The sequence below is a fragment of the Pongo abelii genome, chromosome 2 (genome assembly GCF_028885655.2).
Source record: "Pongo abelii isolate AG06213 chromosome 2, NHGRI_mPonAbe1-v2.0_pri, whole genome shotgun sequence".
Taxonomy (NCBI): Eukaryota; Metazoa; Chordata; class Mammalia; order Primates; family Hominidae; genus Pongo; species Pongo abelii.
Window position 1 is genome coordinate 11,848,049 of NC_085928.1, and position 20,165 is coordinate 11,868,213.

The 20,165-nt window shown below is 43.6% G+C and overlaps 1 protein-coding gene across 8 annotated transcripts; it reads right to left on the bottom strand.

The window, feature by feature from the left end:
- Positions 1 to 1,945: 1,945 nt before the first annotated feature.
- LOC129058448 (ropporin-1B) lies at positions 1,946 to 16,392 on the bottom strand. Of its 8 annotated transcripts, XM_054551342.2 has the most exons (8): positions 16,082 to 16,351; positions 15,890 to 15,960; positions 14,359 to 14,389; positions 13,353 to 13,480; positions 9,829 to 9,946; positions 8,341 to 8,502; positions 2,960 to 3,135; positions 1,946 to 2,152 (listed from the first exon to the last, which is right to left on the bottom strand). In XM_054551342.2, the coding sequence occupies exons 4-8, from the start codon at positions 13,466 to 13,468 to the stop codon at positions 2,086 to 2,088; spliced, it is 639 nt and encodes a 212-aa protein (XP_054407317.1). In that variant the 5' UTR covers positions 13,469 to 13,480; positions 14,359 to 14,389; positions 15,890 to 15,960; positions 16,082 to 16,351; the 3' UTR covers positions 1,946 to 2,085. The 8 variants fall into 8 exon arrangements, with proteins under 8 accessions (XP_054407317.1, XP_063577784.1, XP_054407320.1 ...); XM_063721714.1 differs by lacking the exon at positions 14,359 to 14,389 and having other exon boundaries at positions 16,082 to 16,364; XM_054551345.2 differs by lacking the exon at positions 15,890 to 15,960.
- Between the last annotated feature and the right edge of the window lie 3,773 nt (positions 16,393 to 20,165).

Here is a 20,165-nt window from a genome sequence, read left to right on the forward strand (position 1 = left end):
CGCCTCTGCCCGGCCGCCCCGTCTGGGAGGTGAGGAGCGCCTCTGCCTGGCTGCCACCCGGTATGGGAGGAAGTGAGGAGCGCCTCTGCCTGGGCGGCCCCGTCTGGGAAGTGAGGAGCGCCTCTGCCCGGGTGGCCCCGTCTGGGAAGAGAGGAGCGCCTCTGCCCGGCCGCCCTGTCTGGGAGGTGAGGAGCGCCTCTGCCCGGCTGCCCTGTCTGGGAGGTGTACCCAACAGCTCCGAAGAGACAGCGACCATCGGGAGCGGGCCATGAGGACGATGGCGGTTTTGTTGAAGAGAAGGGGGGGAAGTGTGGGGAAAGGAAGGAGAGATCAGATTGTTGCTGTGTCTGTGTAGAAAGAGGTGGGCATAGGAGACTCCATTTTGTTCTGACTAGGAGAAATTCTTCTGCCTTGGGATGCTGTTGATCTATGGCCTTTCCCCCAGCCCCATGCTCTCTGAAACATATGCTGTGTCAACTCAGGGTTAAATGGATTAAGGGCGGTGCAAGATGTGCTTTGTTAAACAGATGCTTGAAGGCAGCATGCTCTTTAAGAGTCATCACCACTCCCTAATCTCAAGTACCCAGGGGCAGAAACACTGCAGAAGGCCGCAGGGTCCTCTGCCTAGGAAAACCAGAGACCTTTATTCATGTGTTTATCTCCTGACCTTCTCTCCACTATTATCCTATGACCCTCCCATATCCCCCTCTCCGAGAAACACCCAAGAATGATCAATAAATACTTCATAAATTAAAAAAAAAAAAAAAGAAAAGAAAAAAAAAAAAAAAAAAAAAGAAATGAGGGGCCACTCACATGTACACATATGTAACAAACCTGCACGTTGTGCACATGTACCCTAGAACTTAAAGTATAATTTAAAAAATAAAGAAATGCGGGGCCACTTTGGCTAGGAAGGCAGACAGCAGGTAGGATTAGTTGTTGCCCATCCCCTGCAGGTGCAGCCCAGTGCTGTGGGGGAAGAATTTGTTTCAGTCCCTTTTATTGTTTCACTCGAGTCAGAAATCAAGGACCATGGTAACATCCAATCACAATCTCCTCTTACCTTTAGACACTAATAGACAAATTTCTCCTCAATTGATGTAGAGACACATATGCATGTAACAACACAATTTTTGAGCAAAAGCAACTTTTAAGAGGGGATAGTATTACAAATACAAGGGACTGACCCAGCGACCTTGGCACACCTGACATTAAGAACCATAATCACAGCCTGTTAATCTCATCTGTTTCCTTCGAGAAAGGAAAATCTTTAAGACCTTGTCAGAAGGTCTTAGGCTCATATAGGGGATTTTCTCTAGTGGGTTCCATGACATCTGTATATGGTTTCAGAAAAATCCGTTGAATTGACACTTACTGGAATCCTGTTAGTTCTTCTCAAGGCCATTTGCATGAAAGTAATGTATGTTCATGTATTTTCTTATGTTAGACTGTGAGCTCCTTGAAGGCAGAATTCAGATATTATTTGTATCTGCTCAGAAGCCAGCATAGTTCCTGGAATGTTGCCATGTTTAGCAAAAAACAAAACAAAACATTTGCTGTTTGTCTGAAATTCAAATTTAACTGGGTGTCCTGTATTTTTTCTGGCAACCCTATTCCTGGCACATAGCTAACCTCAATAAATATTGATGAGAGGATGAATGAATGACTAGCACAGTACCAACAAATGGAGAAATAAACTGGTAAAAACTTCAATTGACCATATAAAAGACACTCATCTAAATTATGCCTAACAATCACAGAACAACAACACTGTGTCTGGTTAACATACTGCTTTTTAAAATCTGACAGTCTGGCTTTGATTGGAAATGCATTTTCTATCCGTGCTTTGTCACCCACTTTTACTCAGTGTCCACGTGGGAAGAATACTAATCTCCTGGTAATTAAGGTGTTTTGTTCCAACAACTTCACATCTTAATTCCGCACATTTCTGATCTCACATGTTTGTTTGTTTATTAGTGTGTACCAGTTGTACAAGAAACTTGATTTTGGGTGGTATATGGGTTTCAGTCATTCTGAAGTACAATCATCTCTGTATCTTCCTTTAAAATTGCCAAAATTGTGCTGTTACTCCAGCCAAACCATGGGGTTTTGGGTAAAGTCATTCACCGTGATTAAACCATCAGGACCAATTCTGTTTGGATAAAGGTATATCTGCAGTTAGTTAATTGACAGTTAATCTTAAGAAAGACATTATACAAACAACTCTCATTTCAAATTAATTCTGCTGTTGCTCGTTTTTCTCTTAACTTTGTTTTTCTGAGACAGGGTCTGGCTCCATCATCCAGGCTGGAGTAAGTGATGCAATCTCGGCTCACTGCAACCTCCGCCTCCTGGGCTCAAGCCATTCTCCCAATTAACTGATACAGACACATACCACCACGCCCAGCTAATTTTTGTATTTTTAGTAAAGATGGGGTTTCACCATATTGCCCAGGCTGGTCTTGAACCCCTGAGCTCAAGCCATTCACCCACCCTAGGATTACAGGTGTGAGCCGCCATGACCAGCCCTCTTTTCCTCTTAACTCTTGACTCGCTGCTCCTCCTCTCATCCTCCTCTTCCACTTCTGTTTCACTGGTCATAGCTAAGCATGAGTCAGAGTTACTGGAGGAGCTTATAAATACACAGATTCCTGGGCTCCACCCCTACAGTTTATGATTCCATAGGTCTAGGGTGTAGCCTGAGATTCTGCATTTCTAACATGTTCTCAGATGCTGCTGCCACTACTGCTAGCCTCAGTAGCACTCAAAGAATTATTGTCCTGTATCATTCTTTTCCTTCCTCTTCTCCTTCCCTTTCCCCTTTTGTCTCAGATCCATATTTCATGTCCTCACTTTTCTGTTCCCAGAGCAGTATAATACAATAATCTCACTCTGTCTTGGCCCCATAGATTTGTTTTCCTGGTATTCTTTCACCTCCAATTGGTAAAAGTTAACTTACACTTCCTGTTCAATGTAGTTTAGCATCCTGCTGACGTGTGATGCACAGATCTCCCCATCCACTTCGGCAATATACGTGTAGAGAAACTGGAAGGTGCTGAACGGGATCCGGGGCAACCCACCATTATGGTCACATGATAAGACCTCACACACTATCTTGAGAGTTTTGGTAATAGTCTATAAAAGTTACATAAAATGAGGAGAAAGTTACTCTTCCAGGAAATATTCCTGAGATCCATTTAAATACAAGAAAGAAAACAAAAATATTGCTCTTACAAAATGAAGTGGGAACAATTTAAGATTCTAGAAAGCTTGAAATTTTTACATTCAAATGTCACTAATTCATTCTAAAAAATATTAAGTATTGGGTATCTTTATTTTTCTTTCTTTGTTGGAAGACTACTCAAGGAATTAAATTTATAAATTCCTAAATACTTTAAGATATTTGTTACTTTAGTCCGAATAACCTCACTAAAGGAGGGAAGTTGATTTGTATTCTATATCATTAGAATTATTTCTTATTACCCTCCAATCTTATCTCTAAAGAGCTGAGATAAATGGTCTAGCCTATGTACTCCAGCAAGATACTATATACTCCAGCAAGACACAGTAGAGGAGAAGAAGGTAAGAGAAGGATAATTTCCCCAGGAAAATGGAGTCCCAGGAAGACACTGGAAAAATGGTCTTGAACATCAAGATAAACCTTCATCTAAAGCATCTGGGTCCATCTAAATAGAATCACCTAGTGCTTTATTTCATATTACATAATACTAACCCTTATATTGCTGGGGAAATATCGGTTGACAATGAGTGCCAGGAATTTTAACAGAAGGGTTACTACAGAAGCAAATCCTCCTTACAATGAAACTTGAACATTAAAGGAGCATGCTCAGAACTCATCTCACGTCTTTAAATAAACCCACCCTTTGAATAAATGTTACAAGCAAAAGAGTTGTGAAATGAAGGTCAACATACAGATCTTGGTGGTTTACTGAAACTGATGATGTACAGATCATCCTGACACACTCTTCCAGGGATCAGTGAAAGATCAGTCCTGAGTGGTGACTTAGGGTGAGTGAAAAAGCAGCTGCTGTGTCTTCCCACATGATTAGTAGAGGAGACTTGTCCTGCCTTAGCAGTTGATGTTTGCTGTTCTCCTCTCATCCTCTCCCAGAACAGAATGATTGCCTAGATGGGACTTCTCTAACTGTGGTGTGTGTTACCCAGGAGCGTAAGTCTATGTCAGGAGGTACTGAGGATGTGAATAAACTCGTCCTTGAGTGATAGTTTTACTTGATGCCAAGTAATTTAAACATAATTTGTAATAATTATTAATTTTAATTGAGTTAATATTTAAAATTTGTTTCTTTACATTTAATAAGCATTGTTATTTTATGAAACAGAATCTTCAATAAACCACACGATGTCAAAAAAAATTGAGTTTGAGGCAGGCCACCTTCCTTTCCTCTCCTCTGCCCCTGGGGGTCCTCTCATGGAAATCGTTGTGAAACACTGCATCTTCTACTCACTTTCACTTAATTCAGAGCAGGTGGGAGGGCAGGCATGGGGCTAACTAGTATATATGAGGCTGTCTGGGAGGATGGTAAGTCATGCATGTGAGATGAGGTCAGTGGGAGAATGCTTTGGGGTAGATTTGCAAGCACACTCTGAACTTTATAATTTCCACCCACAGCTCACCCGTTTCTGTAAAAAAACAAACAAGCAAACAAGAACAACCCTCTGCACCACTAATGCTTTGTTCTGTTGCCCTCTCCCATGGGGTGCTGGTATGGGCTGAATTGTTCCCCCTAAAATTCATATGTCGAAGTCTTAACCCCAGAACTGGAGAATGCAATTGTATTTGAACATATGACCTTTAAAAAGATAAGTTAAAATGAAGTCAGTAGGGTGTCTTTATAAGAAGAGAAGTTAGGACATAGAGAGAGCCACCAGACATGTAGGCACAGAGGGACACAGTTCGAGAAGCTGGCCATTTTTAAGCCAAGGAGAAACATCTCAGAAGAAAGCAATCCTGCTGACAGCTTGTTCCCAGCACTTCTGTCCTCCAGAACTGAGAGACAACAAATTTCTGTTGTTCAAGCCACCAAGTCATGGCAGCCCTAACAAACTAACATAGGGGCTTTCAACTCTAAACATCATCTTTTATTGTTTATTCAAACAATAAACCTTCAAATTCTATTGCCTCGTAAGATTTTTAAATATTTTTAAAGATTTGATAAATGGATGAGTGGATAAATAACTCTTTGTACTAGAGCTATTTGGTAAACTGACATAAATCTAAAGTAAACAGATCTTCATTCTCTTGCACAATATTTTTTTGGGGATCCACTTCACAGAGGTAGTCTTTAAACATCTTGCGAGCTTCATTTTCAAAGTCAGAGGTGAAAGCCTTGAAATGTGAATAATTTGCTAAAAAAAGTCATTCTTTCCAGTGAACATTATTTTCTACATACATGATCTCTTCCTTTTTTAATAATCAATTCAGTGGAACAGGAGGTGGCATAGGCCAGTCCAGAGGAAGGAATGCTGAAGGGAGGAGGAATACAGGTCTGCATGCCATCGCATTGTGAATAATGTGTATTAGACCCAGAGAGCTCAAGATGGAGTAAATGTACCTATTACCTACCAGAGTAAAAACTCCTGTTACTAGACTCTTCTACAAGGAACAAACTGGCTTTTCTAGATGACACAGAGATCCTGTCTTGCCGTTGAATTCGCAAAGGAAAGAGAAATTCTGGGCTTGCCTCTAAGCCCAGAATTAATATGAATTAACTAGGATGCAAGGTCTCCACCAGATGTGACCCCTGACTTAGTCTCAGCTGTAAAAAAAATACCTTAGAATGGGTAATTTATAAACAACAGAAATTTATTGCTCACAGTTTTGGAGTCTGGGAAGTCCAAGACCAAGGTGCCAGCAGATTTGCTCTCTGGTGAGGGCCTGTTCCTCATGAATGATGCCTTCTATGTGTCCTCACTTGGTGGAGGGGGCAGCTTTTATAAGGGCACTAATCCCATTCATGAGGGCTCCACCCTCATGACCTAATCAACTCCCAGAGTCCCTACTTTTAAGGCCATCATCTTGGAAGTTGAGATTTCAATATATGAATTTTGGGAGAGCACAAACATTCACACCGCACCACTGACCAACCCCACATTTAAGATCCCAGAAACAGTCCAGCATGATAGAAATGAATATAAGGGTATTGATTACTGGATTCATAGGGCACCCCTTATTTACAGACTTAACCTCCAGGCTGACTTTACCTCTAGGGGTTCTTTGACATGGGGATGATGAGGAGCAAAGTCAGATGTGTCAAGGCATCTTAGAATTGGAGGAGCTCACTGTTATTCAGAGGTAGGCCTGAGGGTGTCTCAGAGGAAGCAGAGAAGCCTCAGAGGAAGCAGAGAAGTCTCAGAGGAAGCAGAGAAGTGGGGATAGAATCACAGGATGTCAGAGGTAGATGAATCTCATGGAACATTGAATCCCACCTCCTTGTTTTAGAAGGGAAGTAGAAAGATCCAATTCACCTCATGATTTCCCCTCTCTAGTTTGGGAGGCAGGTACATCAGAAGAAACTTAGCATCTACACGGTGGGCTAAGCAGAGGGACGGTTGGAATTTGACTTTCCAAAGTCACTCTTTGTTACTCTGAGGTATGGGGATAAGGGAAGGGCTCAGACACCTCACACACTGGTGAGGGGCTGTGAAGTAGGCCACCAGAGCCAGGGAGCAGATAGCACACCCTGGCAGACTCAAAGAGGCCCTCGACACCATTGAGAACGGAAATGAGCCAGTTGGGGAGGCATCATCAGCCTTTCACCAATCTGGGAGAGACGAAACCAAAAACTTAAGCTGCAAGCAGCTAGCGACCAGACAGACAGGGATTGCCATGGAGACCAGAGATGCCAGAGAAGACTGAGGGATGTGAGAAATGACTGCTCTGTGGTCCTAGAGTCCCCTCTTTCCGTCTACATTCAACTGCCATCTTGGTGAAGACAGCATGGTGAGGAAAAACCTGAGATACTGGAAAATGTACCTTTAGGCTCTTTCAGTTACTGCCTCAGACTAAAATTTCAGGATTGGATTGAATTTATTTATTTTCTTATTTGACCCTTTGTGGGTGGGGTAGACAAAGAAGATCAGAATTAACTACAGATAAAATTTTAAAGGTACATTTTCCCCCAAAACATCTCCAAATGTGGTGTGAAAAAAATCTGTAAGCCTATAAAAATTTAATAAAATATGTTCTTTTTTTATCTTCCCGTTTGTGATTTTCCCCAGTCCTGATTGACAACTCATAGGCCTCTGCTGCTTACTTTCTTTTCCTCCTCAGAGGATAGTGATTTATTCAGTAATAAATGCTATAAAGGACAATGAAGAAAAAAAGCCACAAATGTCCTCTTGTTTACTTCTCTTTAAAGCAATGATAAACATTGTAGGGGAACCTATAGGAAAAGTTGGACTACAATATTTCTGCTAAATTTTCTCAGAAACAAACCTGTCAAATATGCATTCCAAGCATATTTGAGAAGAACAAGATTATGTTTAGATATGCTGAATGATTCAGACTACCTTTTCATACCATTTGGTTTTGGCAGAGGCAATTATTTTCTCAATAATTTTCAAACTTGTATGTATCTCAGGGATTCTTTTTAAAAACCATGTTTTTGATTCATTTTAAGTTATTTTAACAATGTTTAACAATGTAAGTCCACATATAAGATACCCAAGCTTTAGATATCTATACATATAAACTGATTTCAGCATCTTTGGCTTCAAAACCATAAAATTGTTTTTCCAATATCAAACAAGTCAAATTTGGAAAAGGCATAAATCTCTATGAACATCCTGCATCCATGGAGATGTCGTGACTAAATTCAGAAATAGCCTCATCTCTCTTTTCTTTTGCTTTCTTATGTCTGAGTTTTGCATCCAATTCTGTTTATTACATAGTAGTATTCTATAAGATTGTACCCCTTTTAAAAAGTGTCTATTGATATATATTCTAGGTGTCTAGAAGTCTTTTTCTACAGTCGGCTCTTGGTTGTCTCTGGGAATATGAATGGAGGGAGCAGAGTGAAAATAAATCTGAGGGCAATATTCATAAATAATCCAAGAGCTACACTGTAGTCAACTCTCCCCAGAGCCTGACCACAGTGTTTCCCTCTCTCTTCCTCCCAACCCCTGCTACTGCCTGATGAGCACAGAAATGACCTTGCTTTAGAGAGGAGAAGGACAAGATGAGAAGAGGCATGTTTATCATCAGCCCTGGAGAGTTGACCGCGTGTATAGATGCACTGCCCTTCCAGGCCCAGAGAGAGATTTCCCCTTCAGGAACAAAAAAGAGTCAAGGTAACTTACAACTCCCAGAGCGCTGCAAGCAAGGGCTAAAAACTTCAGCCACTCGATCTCCTCCGTGAAGCGACCCACATTCATCACACTATTAAACAGATCTGTTGGGAGATTCACCACTTTCCACATCTGGGCCAGCTCCTCTGCATGGATGATCAGTCTGCCAGCAACCTGCAGGGCAGGGGACAGACACAACACAGAGGATGTGGGAGAAGTTGAGACAAAGCCCAGAGAAACACCCTGCCCCCAGGCTAGGTCCACATCTCCCAGCACATGGCAAGGGGCGGGAGGGGGTGTTAGGAAGGTAAAGATGGCTCTGTGTGGCAGTTATCTTTGCAAATCCTAGTGAAGAGCATGCTGAAATATAATTTATTAATTGTTAAACTTTAGGTGTCAGAATTATGCAAAAGATATACATTTATATTACATTTTAATTTCTGGTGATGCTTTCATCTGCTATTGTATTCCTAAATTGTTTTATTCCTTATATGACAGATAGAACAGCCTGAAAACAAAACCAAGGGGTAGAGGGCTTACCTGAGACCACTAATTAGTGGTAAAATTAGAACAAGACATAGGTCTCTTTCTTCCAGATTGCACTGAGTTCTTAGCTCTAGACCTCAAGTGCATCCCTCATGCTTTCCCAGGAATGATATGGGATATGTGGCTGACCCACGGGGATTTGGTCTGGCTGCCTAATGTTGCTTGATCCCAGGTACTTTAGAGCTCTGTCTTGTTCACTGCACAAGGTACTTGGTGGATAAAAGGAGGGAAGGTGACTAGTTGTTGGCCACCAATGCAACAAGAGCACAGATGCCCCTGATGAAGTGCTCCAACACCTTTCCTGACCGTCTGATTCTAGTGAAATGCTAAGCCTCTGGGACCAAGGTAGTTAGCCAAGCCAGTCCTAAATCACCCCAAACCTCTCTGTCCTGGATCATAAAGCAGGGTATGGTGGTGCTCAACCATATTTCCTGGGAATTGGCCAAACCACAAACTTTCTCAAGCTGGACCCTCCTCATGCATTCATTCACCAGGCAGCTCCTAGGATGATGTGGCTGTGAAGAGGCTCACAGCCTCTCCCTAAAAGGTAAAAGCTATGTCTGGACCTGGGATAACTGGGGAGCTAAAATATGACCTTCCCCAAACTGTGATTGGCATCATATTATGGTCTTGATCAGTAAGGGAGACACTGTCGAGTGACTGAGGACCTGCACTTTTCTGGAGAGACGAGATGAGCATTGCATTGAGCCCCTGTACATTCTGCCAGCTTCAAGGAAATCTGGGATGACTCCACCAATGACTCAGCCTACAGTCAATTTCAAAATTATTCCCATTTCCCCAAGGGAAGATTTACTTTCAGTCCACGGTTTAGTGTATTTTAGGGTGGTGCTAAGTGGTCAGCTGACTGGCAGGAGAACAGAGGGCTTTTGTCTGTACCCACCCAGCCTCAACACTGTCCCTACATCCCCGTCGATGCTGCAGCAGGGCCCCTACCTGAGAATGCAGGATCTTTAACAGCTCAGGTGTTAGCTCTGCCCAGTTACACAAAGGGACTCGCTCAGACTGCTCTCTCACCGGAGGCATCTCTCCACGGGACAGGGCCTCAAAATAACTACAAGAAAAAAAGTCAGAGAGCAGGAGGAGCATCGTATACACCAGTGGCCTCTGACTGTTCTAGCAATCCTTCCCCCTTCTTCTGAGGGAAGGAGGTAGAGAAAGGAACCTTTCTTAAGTGGCTTCTATGTGTCATTGTGTTTAGTTCACTTACATATGGGAAAAGCCTGAATGTGTTACTCTCCACTTAGGGCATAGAGAATGCTTAGAGAATACAAAGCTTTGTTCTTCTCTAAGGATGAGGAAGAACCAAGACAAGTTTGGGTATGCAATTCCCTGGAGCATATTGGGTTCAGGTTTCTTTTTCAGTCATCTCTGAATGTTTTATACACACAGATATATATTACATATGTATATATAATCTTGGGAAGAGAAGTTGGAAGAGAACTAAAAAGTAATGTACGTAAGAAAGGGGAAGGCAGCACAGGAATGGTGGCTAGGGCCTGTAATCTGGTGACTCCAGAGGCTGAGGCTGGAGGACCACTTGAGCCCAGGAGTTTGAGGCTGCAGTGAACTATAATTGTGCCACTACACTCCAGACTGGGTAACACAGTGAGACCCCCATCTCTGAAGAAACAAAAAAGGAGGGAAGGGGAGGAGATGTTAAGTGTCCTGGGGTGAATCAGGAAGGGTTTCTGGCCGCAGGTAGTGAGGCTTGGGGCTTCAAGAGGGAAGGGAGAGAGGCTTGGCAGGGCAGCCTGCGAGGCTCAGGAGAGAAGAGAAGCCAAAGAAGGTTTGAGACAATCTTAAGCTATATGGTGCCTGTGAAATAAAACTGTTTCTCCATCTTCCCTCAAAATTTTCAGTGAAATCTGCCTGCTCCTCAATGTTTTGTGGAGTGGACTTTGTTTTGGGGCATTGTGGAACAAGTACTGAGTTCTGTTTCGGGATTGGCATAAGATGAAAAGAGGCTGCCTACAGCAGGGAACGGACATGAGCCGCTGACATGTGGGTCACCAATGCAGCATGGCAGGGTCTGTCTCCATCAAAAGCCTGGTTATTGACGATCCATGAACCACAAATTTCTGTCCCTCCCTGCTTTTTTCCCTCCATTACTTCCTCCAAATCCAGGTAGTATGAAAATAATATAGAGGGAATTTTGTAAAAGCCCACTTTAGGGTCAAGCCATACAATGATGGGCTAACGATTGCCTGTCTGTGAGCCACATAGCAAGGCAGAGTGAAAGCTACATGGACTAAAGGAGTAACTGCCAGTCACCCCTTGGAGGTCATCAGCAGGAAGGGCAGAAGAAATACATTAAGGCCACCTTTAACAATGTGCATGAGAAATTTCTGCACACAGATCAGTGTTGGGGTGGGTGGGGCATGGGTGCAATATGACAATAGGAGCAGGGTGTGGCCTCAGGCTTTATAATCAGACTTGGGTGGTATAAATGGGACGGACAGAGACACACAGCACCTCATTCCACAGAAGTGCTGCCCAGGTAGAGTAACACTCAGCACCAACATCTCTGGACTTCTTGTGGAATTGGTTAGACAACACGGAAGCAAAGCTGTAATCATGGATTTCGTTCTTTGGGTTATTGAGCTTCATTTGCAAGTGATCAGGTCCATGGTTATACACATATATTGCAAATTTGAGTTGTAACACATGCCTACCAGAGGACAAATAAGCGTATGTCCTGCCAATACCTGGTAAGAGGTTTCTTCGTTGACAACACATATGTAGGGAAATTCTTACTTGCACTGGATTAAATACATATTTTTCTTTGAAATACTTTGTAGAGTTTTATTCTCTAAAATGCTACAGGTTTTAATAAGTCACATACAACCATCTGAGAGGTGCTTTTCATGTCTGGATAGAATGGAGGGGGCTCTTAGGTCATGCCCTCCTTTTTCATTGTGGTTAAACTACAAACTAAGTTTTCATGGATGTCTAAAAAAATTATAGCACGTGTTACAATACAAGAGCAAGCAGGCTACAATAGTGGAATTCCTTCTTCCATAAATGTCAGGGACAATACTAAGCAATGTCATTTTGCTTACTATAAAACAGCAGCACAAGAACAATCAAATGGGTTTGAAACTAACGTATAAGATAAAGTCTGTCTATCTGACTATGCCAAAATAAATTAGTCTTATGAAGCTAAAGTTCAATCTTAGAGGCAATATATAAAATTTAGAATGGAAAACTAAACAGAGCTCATTACTAGGCAAAGCAACCCCGATTTATGTTTCTTTTTATGAGCACCACTGGCCTATTTTCCTTCCAATTGTAAAAGCTGCATCCTAATCTAGTCCAGGAGCACAACACTGGCTCAGAGACTCCGAAAGTCCCCTCTTAGATGACATTTTATGTCTTCTCAAAGGTGTCCACACTCTTCCCACCATCTGCGCAGAACACCCACTCACAGCCTCAGGCTGAGGACATCTTCCCTTCCCCAACTCACTGGCTTTCTCTCAATGGCCTCTCTCACTCTCACTTTCCCACTGAAACCCTCCTAAGCAGGGAATCATCAAACAGTAAAAATGCCTGAAAATGGTCCGTGAGGTCTAGTTATCTTCCAACTCCTGTCTCAAGTCCTGGTTCCCCAGTTTCAAGCAGGCAAGTTTGTCCAAGGAGCAATTTCATAGCTGAGAGGTTTTCTGTGCAAAGCTACTTCAATGCAGGCCCGCAGCGATTGTTGTGTAAGCTCCATCTACTGAGCAGCCTCTGGAGGTCTCTCCTGAAAGAAGGCACCCGTGTTTGAGGCACACTGTTTTCAGCCATGCCTGAGGACCCCATCACTCTGCTTGGCCTTTCCCCAGAATGCAGTGTGTACTGTGTGGACATCTTTATGTTGGCAGAGCAAATCGGTTCAGAGAAACACCAAAGAAAATAACAATAATTTCCTCAAAGATACAAAGCCTCTTTGGTTGGGTCCGAGTAAGAGTTTTAACAGCAGGAGAGGAAGTGTCTCCTTAAAGGGGTGAACTAGCTGGACTGGTCCCACCCCAGCCACCCAGGGCTGTCGCTTCCCTCCCCCGGCTGCACTTCTGCCATCTAGTGGTGAGACAGGAGAACGAAGAAAGGCAGATTAAGCTTCGGAGATTCCCAGCCCTTCTTTCCACGGAGAGTGGGAAAAGCAGTGCAGGGAGGAGGTGGGTGTGCATAAGCTGGTGTGACGCGGTCATCTAACTTGCTGCTTGCCCCAGGACACGGCCTATTGACCTAGCGTCCTACTGCTCAATCTGGCTCGCTTGGGGGAGGCATCCCATCCTTGCCCAGCTAGATTAGTATTTATGTGTAGATTCTAAAGCATCAAAGCAATGCAAGAGCTAAAACAAAGACGATGCCAGTTAGTCCCGACCCCCTGTCTGCAGCCATGACAACCTTCGCGGTTTTCCAGGACCCTCTCTCCCCGCCCGTCCTCCAAGAGATGAAGGCGAGAAAGGAGCACATACTCGGCCCCCCACTGGATGAGGTCCTGCGGCTGCGCCCGAATGGCGGCTTTGGCAAACTCCTTCAGCATTTTCGGCAGCTCCGGCGGGACGCATGTTGGCTTATCTGTCTGAGCCATTGATTGGTTGACCTATTCTCAGGAGAAAAAATACAAAAGATGAAAACTTGGACTCTAAAGATGAGAGCAATCCTGGACAGGAGGTCACCCAGCCTCTGTTTGACACTCAATTTTGGGGAGTCCGCAAGACAAATGCATGCTATTGTTACACAACGGCAAGGTTAGAAAGCCGTTATAACCCCTACTTTTTGTTGTAAATAGTTATATCCTTTACATAAAAATTACACAGTCCTTGTTTATTTAAAAAGGGGAAGTCAACAAAAAATTCCCTAATGATATCACCCCAAAATATTGGATGTCTCCTTCCAGAATTTTTCAGTATAAATATATATGTTTGTAAAATTAAAAAATAAGATTATACAAAACAGCTTATTTACTCAAAAGTATATCATGAACATCTTTGCATGTCATCCAGCTGTTATTAGCTAGGTAAGAATTGTAGCAAAATTTACTCTGAACCCTCTATGAATTAACATTAGGTTATTTCCATATAAAAATAGTCATTAAACAGCCATTTCATGAGCATCTCTCTTTATAGCTGCATGTTTTTTCAACTCTAATTGTCAGGCAGAAAACTTGTACATTTTCTCTCAAAAAGTTCCAGGACAAATTGAAACAAAACATGAAAATCCATAAAGTGTATACAATTCCATCCACAAATAAACAACAGATCAAAAGATTTTTGTCTGCTTTTAGTAGAGAAAGGGACAGACTAGATATGCTAAAACGCTGTCCCTCTTCAAAACACCTAGAGGCAAGACAAATCTCAGTATAAGCCTTTCACATTGCCTTGCTGGGCTTGCAGTGAAGTGAGAGAAATCTTCCAGTGGCAAATCAGGTGAGTAAAGCGGAACCCGCAGTGCTGGGCAAATGAAGAAACTAGGGCTCACCTGGGCAAATGTAGATGGCAGGAACTTGAAGCTTTGAGATAAATGGCCAGGCAGGGTGGGTAGAGACCAAGGATTGGGCTCACAAAAGGCAAATGTCTGGACTAAAGGACTCCCCTTCTGACCTAAACTTGAGACCCGCCCAGGGACTACACCCTCAGCCTGAAAAGGTGTGGCTGAAAATATCCGCCTACAGGCAGGGGTAAGCAACAAAGAAACCTGTCTCCATTGCTGCTTCTAGTCAGGAGAGAAACAGTCCCCCAGGAGTTTGTAGCCACAGACTAGTTCTAAGTTTTCAATTTATACCAACACCAGCATGGCTCGGAAATCCCAAGACAAGAAACTAAAGTGGTCTTAGGTTGGTGGGACTTCATGACCTTTTACTTTATTTATATTCTTTTATTTGGAGGAAAAGGATGATAAAATAATGATTAATTTTAGACTTTGCAAAGTATTAGAAAAGTTTTAACAGTAATATAATCACTAAATCTGTACAGAGGAAAAAAGGAATTTTTTTAAAAACACAAAAAAGCAAACAAAACATGCCTCCCAATGTGAAATGGCAGCCCAATATATATCTGCCAAGTGCTGAAGAATGTAGGTCTTAAAATAGACTATATAGTCTTGTTTCTGGAATCTCTCACTTGGTTTTATCGGTATGGGCTAAACAGGGCTTCCGTTTCATAAATGAAAGTCTCCATTACATGAATGAAAGGCTCCAGGCCAGAATCTCAGAGGGTTTCTATGAGCAGCTTGGAACCAAGCACAGACAACTGCACATCCCTGTTTGGGTTTGGAATTGGAGGTGGTGAGTTTGGGATGTGGTTACTCTTGTTTGGAATGCATTCTCCTCCTCTTAACAAGTTAATTCTTCCTTTGGAGGTCTGCTCAGCCTTCCCTGATTACCCTGTCAGTTCCATTGTACATACCCTTTCAGAGCATCACTTACCTATCGTTGGTATGATTCTTTGAGTAACATGTGCCTCCCCCAGCAAACTCCACGGCAGGACTGGTCAGTTTTTGCTCACCATACCATCCCAATGCCTAGCCCAGTGCCTGGAACTTAGTGTTCAATAGATACTAGTAAAAATGAACGCGTGATAGCAGTCTATGAAGTGCTAGGTATAAAATAATGCGTGATAGGAGCTTACGAAGTGCTAGGTATAAAATAATGTGTGACAGGAGTCTATGAAGTGCTAGGTATAAAATAATGCGTGATAGGAGTCTATGAAGTGCTAGGTATAAAATAATGCATGATAGGAGTCTATGAAGTGCTAGGTATAAAATAATGCGTGATAGGAGTCTATGAAGTGCTAGGTATAAAATAATGCGTGATAGGAGTCTATGAAGTGCTAGGTATGCCCATTGGTCCACATGACAATTCCCCAAAGGTATTTTTATATCCCTGTTGCTGATGAAAAAGCAGAGGTGTGGCTCCTCCGTGGAGGGCTCTGATTCCAGACTCTTGAGTCTCACAACCACTGTCCTCCGGGTAAGAAACCGTATAACAGTATTCTGGGTACAAAATACGCACACAAATTGGCCAGAAAGCCTTAATCCCCCACAGTCACATTCTCTTGAAGATCTCCTTGCCTTCCCCTTGCCCTGTGAACAAGCAGAGGCTCAGAATCCAGGGGGCGTCCGGCAGGGCTCCTCCCTCAGACCAGCGCAGCCCTCGGGGCGCTCAGAGCCCTGCCCTCCCTCCACTTCCCCTCGGGGTGGCTACCTCAGGCTCGCTCCCAAACCGGCTGTCTGGCTTCAGGCGACACCTGGCGCCTGGCCTTAGGCGAGAGGTGTGGGGAGAGATCCAGTGCTTCCCACCCTTCTTCTCAAGAAGGAGAGCAGTAGAACGTAGGTGGCTGGCGGGGGCCGGGGGGAGAGGCGGGGACAGCAGCGGCCAGGGGTGACAGCAGCGGCGGGGCACGACCGCCGTTAGCGTTAGACGTTAGCGCTCCGCCTTCGCCTGGCAAACCCTGCGCGGGTTCAGCTGCCAGGTCACCCGGGGTAGCGCCAGACCCGACGTCACAGAGCCGCCCCGCCTCTCCTGAAGCGGCGGGTTCCCAGGGATCCGCTAGGGCGCTGCTGGGGGAAGCTGAAAGCTGTTTTGGGCTTTGCTGGTGGTGGAAGGACCAGACGGCCTGGAGGGTTAAGGATAGGTCTGGGGGCGTTAGGAAACCCGGGCTGGGGGCGCTGGGGGTGGGGCGGAATGTGTAGCCATTGACCGTGCGCTTTTGTAGGTGAGAGGGCAGAAGTGGAGCTTGATCTTTGGGCTTGTGGAAAGTGGACAGGTGAGAAGTCCTCAGGAATCATAGTAATAACACTTCTTACAATGAGTTTTTTGGTGCCAGGAATTGTTCTAAGTGCATTACACACATGAACTCATTTCATCCTTACTGTCACCCCATGAGGCAAGTACTATTATTATCCCCATTTTTACAGATGAGGGAACTGAGCACAGAGAGGTTAAATTTGTCCAAGATGACAGTCAGCAAGTGACAGAGTCAGGATCTGAATCTGGGTTGCGTGGTCCCAGATCCCTCACTCTTGACCTTATAATGCTAAGAAAGGGGGATGGAGTGGATAGGAACAGAGCCTGAGATGCCTGGGGACAACAGGGAAAGATAGAAAATATTTACTGGGTAGAATGTGATCGCTGTGCCAGGGCACTTTTACAAACATGATGACATCAAAGTTTCACAGTAAACTCTGAAGGTAGATATTACCTTCATTTCAGAAAACAGGCTCAAGGCTTCGAGTAATTTTGCCTGTGATCGAACAGCTGGCAGTAGGGCCCAGGGCCCAACTTGACTCCAGGTCTTCTGATTTCAAGACTGTTGTTTTTGTTTTGTTTTGCTTTGTTTTGCTTTGTTTTGAGACAGAGTCTCACTCTGTTGCCCAGGCTGGAGTGCAATGGGGTAATCATGACTCACTGCAGCCTTAATCTCCTAGGTCTAAGCAATCCTCCCACCTCAGCCTCCCAAGTAGCTGAGACTACAGGTGTGTGCCACCATACCAGGCTAATTTTTATATTTTTATAAACGGGGTTTTGCCATGTTGCCCAGGCTGGTCTTGAACCCCTGGGCTCAAGTGATCCACCCCCCTTGGTCACCCAAAGCACTGGGATTACAGGTGTGAGCCACTGCACCTGGCCTCAAGACTGTTCTTTTTAAGCACCCAAGGAGGTAAGAAAAGCTCCATCTTTCTCTGCTACACCCCGTGTCACTTTACACCCTTTTGAAAACTGCCCATTGCATCATGTAATCCTTCAGTCCATTTATACTACAGTGTATATTAGTCTAAATAGATTAGTTCACCCAGGGTCTTCAGAGCTTTCTCTGGTTGTGAGATGAAAGCTTTTCTCTCTCCTTAAAGCAATTTTAAGTATCAGTGAACAGGTGGGGGAACTAGATTTTTGGCATATGCATGCAGAAAGCTTTTCACAGCCTGTCGTCATCCATTTGTAAAGAGGCCACTCTGCTGGCATTTATCAAAATCCTGCAGGTCCTTGCACACCTGGAGAATCCTGGATGGTCTGGGGATGGCCACTCCCCACAGGGCAAGATCTGGGGATGAAAGAAACCTAGTCACTAGCTATCACCTACCTTTCTGAGGCCTCTGTGGAGGGGCTACCAGGTGTTGGTACAGGCACCTGACCAACAGAGTATGCCTTAGGATGAGAGGGAGAGGCTGGAGGTGCATCTTCCAGGATAACAAGAATGCTCTGGCCACTGGGGTCTGTTCTGTTGTATGCACATGAGATGAAGGTGTGCCAATCTCTTCCTGCTTTCATGCTGAGTAAATAATACTGATAGGAATGAATAATAATGATCTTTGTGCAGAAGAGGTTTTTCAGACAAAGCACTAACAGCTGGAGATGGAAGATGAAATAAAATAGAATTTTAGAGTAGCAGGTTAAACACAAGGGAGGAATTTCATAGCACTGTCTGACTGAGGTGGTTTGATGTCTGTCTGTAGGAGGCCAGGTTGAGAGGCATAGGTTAGATTATCCTTGATCTATCAGTCAATAAATAACAGGATACAATAAATAACAGGATACAGTCAAGAGAATATAATTTTACAGGGAAATGATAATAACACAATTCAGGAAAGTTGCTTTCTTCTAAAACAGAGGTAAGAGTAGAGAGGGAGGAGCACATAGATGTTACTGGTAGTGGTCTAGCTCTTGGGGTGGATGGTGGGTTCATGGGTGTTTATTATGTTTCAGTAAAAAAATCTGTCTTAAACATTACAATAAAAACTTTTATTACATAAAATCTTTTATCAAGTAGGTTACATTGTTTTCTGCTATTTTCTTGTACAAATGAATATCCTTTCTCATCATTTCCCTTGTTCTACTAGATAATTCCCATCAATATACAAACATGCTCTAATTTCTCCCATCATTTTCCTCTTCAGCTTTCACCCATTTCTCTGCTTCCCTTTATTGCCAAGTTCTTTAAAGAGTTGCCCATACCTGCCACCACTAATTTCTCTCTTCCAAATCTCTTTTTAATCTACTTGAACCAGGCTTTCATCCCCATCACTCCACTGAAATGACTTGTGTCAAGTTCCCCGGTGACATGCTGTTAAATCCAACATCATCTCTCAGCCTCGGCTCAACCTATCAGCAGCATTTGACCCTGCTGATCACTTTCACATGATTGAAACACTTTCTTTCCTTGGATTCCGGGACATCACACTCTTGGTTTTTCTCCTTCCTCATTGGCTGTTCTTTTGCTTGTTCTTCCTCCTCTCCCTGACACTTTAATCTTGGAGTGCCCCAGGATTTACACTTGGACTTCTCTATCTACATGCACTCTCTTTTTTATCTCACCCAGTTTCATGTTTTGGATATTACATTTATGTCTTCAGCCCTAATCCTTCCCTAAACACCACAGTAGAACATCCAACTGTTTACTCTGCACCACTGGATGTCTAATAGGCTTCTCAGACTTAATACACCCCAACTATACTCCAAGATTCCTCTCCAAACCAGCTCCTCCAAGCTTCCTCATAGCAGAATATAGCAACTGTAAATTCTAGTTTCTCAGGCTAAAAACCTTGGCATTATCCTTGGCTGCTTTTTCTCTCACACCTTAAATCCAATCAGAGCAAATGCTATTGGCTGTATCTCCAAAAGTCATTCAGAATTGGAGCACTTCTCTCCACTTCCATCACCTTGGTCCAAGCAAACCTCATCTCTTACCTGGACCACTACAGTGGCTTCCTAACCCATCTCCCTGTTTCTGCCCTTCCCTTCCGATGGTCTGCTCTCATCACAGGTGCCCAATCAAATTACTGAAAACCTAAGGCTGATCATGTCATTCCTCTGTTTAGAACCCTCAGTGGCTCCCACCTTGTGCAAGTAAAAGTCAAAGTAACCCACAGGCCCTTAAACTCTCTGAACCCATCATTTTCTCTTTTCTCCTTCCTCACTTCCCTCCAGTCATGCTGGCCATCTTATTATCCCTCAGAAAGGCCAGACCCTCTCCTGCCTCAAGACTTAGGCACTTGCATTTCGTCTGCCTGGAACATGATTTCCTCAGGTATCCACAGGGTTCATTCCTTAGCACCTTTGGTTTTGTATCCAGATGTGACCTTTTAAGGGAGTCTTATCTGACTCTTTTAAGTTGAACACCAATATCCCTTCCAACTCCTCCCTTGCTTTACAATCATTACACACTATTTTTACATTTTTGTTTTATTGATTTCTCTATGTTTTTTCACTGGAGTGCATGGGATTCTGTTTGTTTTAGTCACTGCTGTATTTCGGGAGCCTAGAACAGAACTGTGCACATAATGGGCACCAT

What these genes read in the sequence shown, in the direction of transcription:
- LOC129058448 (XM_054551343.2), bottom strand. Translation starts at nt 13,468, where the DNA reads ATGGCTCAGACAGATAAGCCAACATGCGTCCCGCCGGAGCTGCCGAAA. An exon ending in CTTGCAGCGCTCTGGGAGTT is followed by an intron (nt 3,136 to 8,340) that starts GTAAGTTACCTT and finishes TAACTTTTATAG; the next exon opens with ACTATTACCAAAACTCTCAA. An exon ending in AACTACATTGAACAGGAAGT is followed by an intron (nt 2,153 to 2,959) that starts GTAAGTTAACTT and finishes TTATCCAAACAG; the next exon opens with AATTGGTCCTGATGGTTTAA.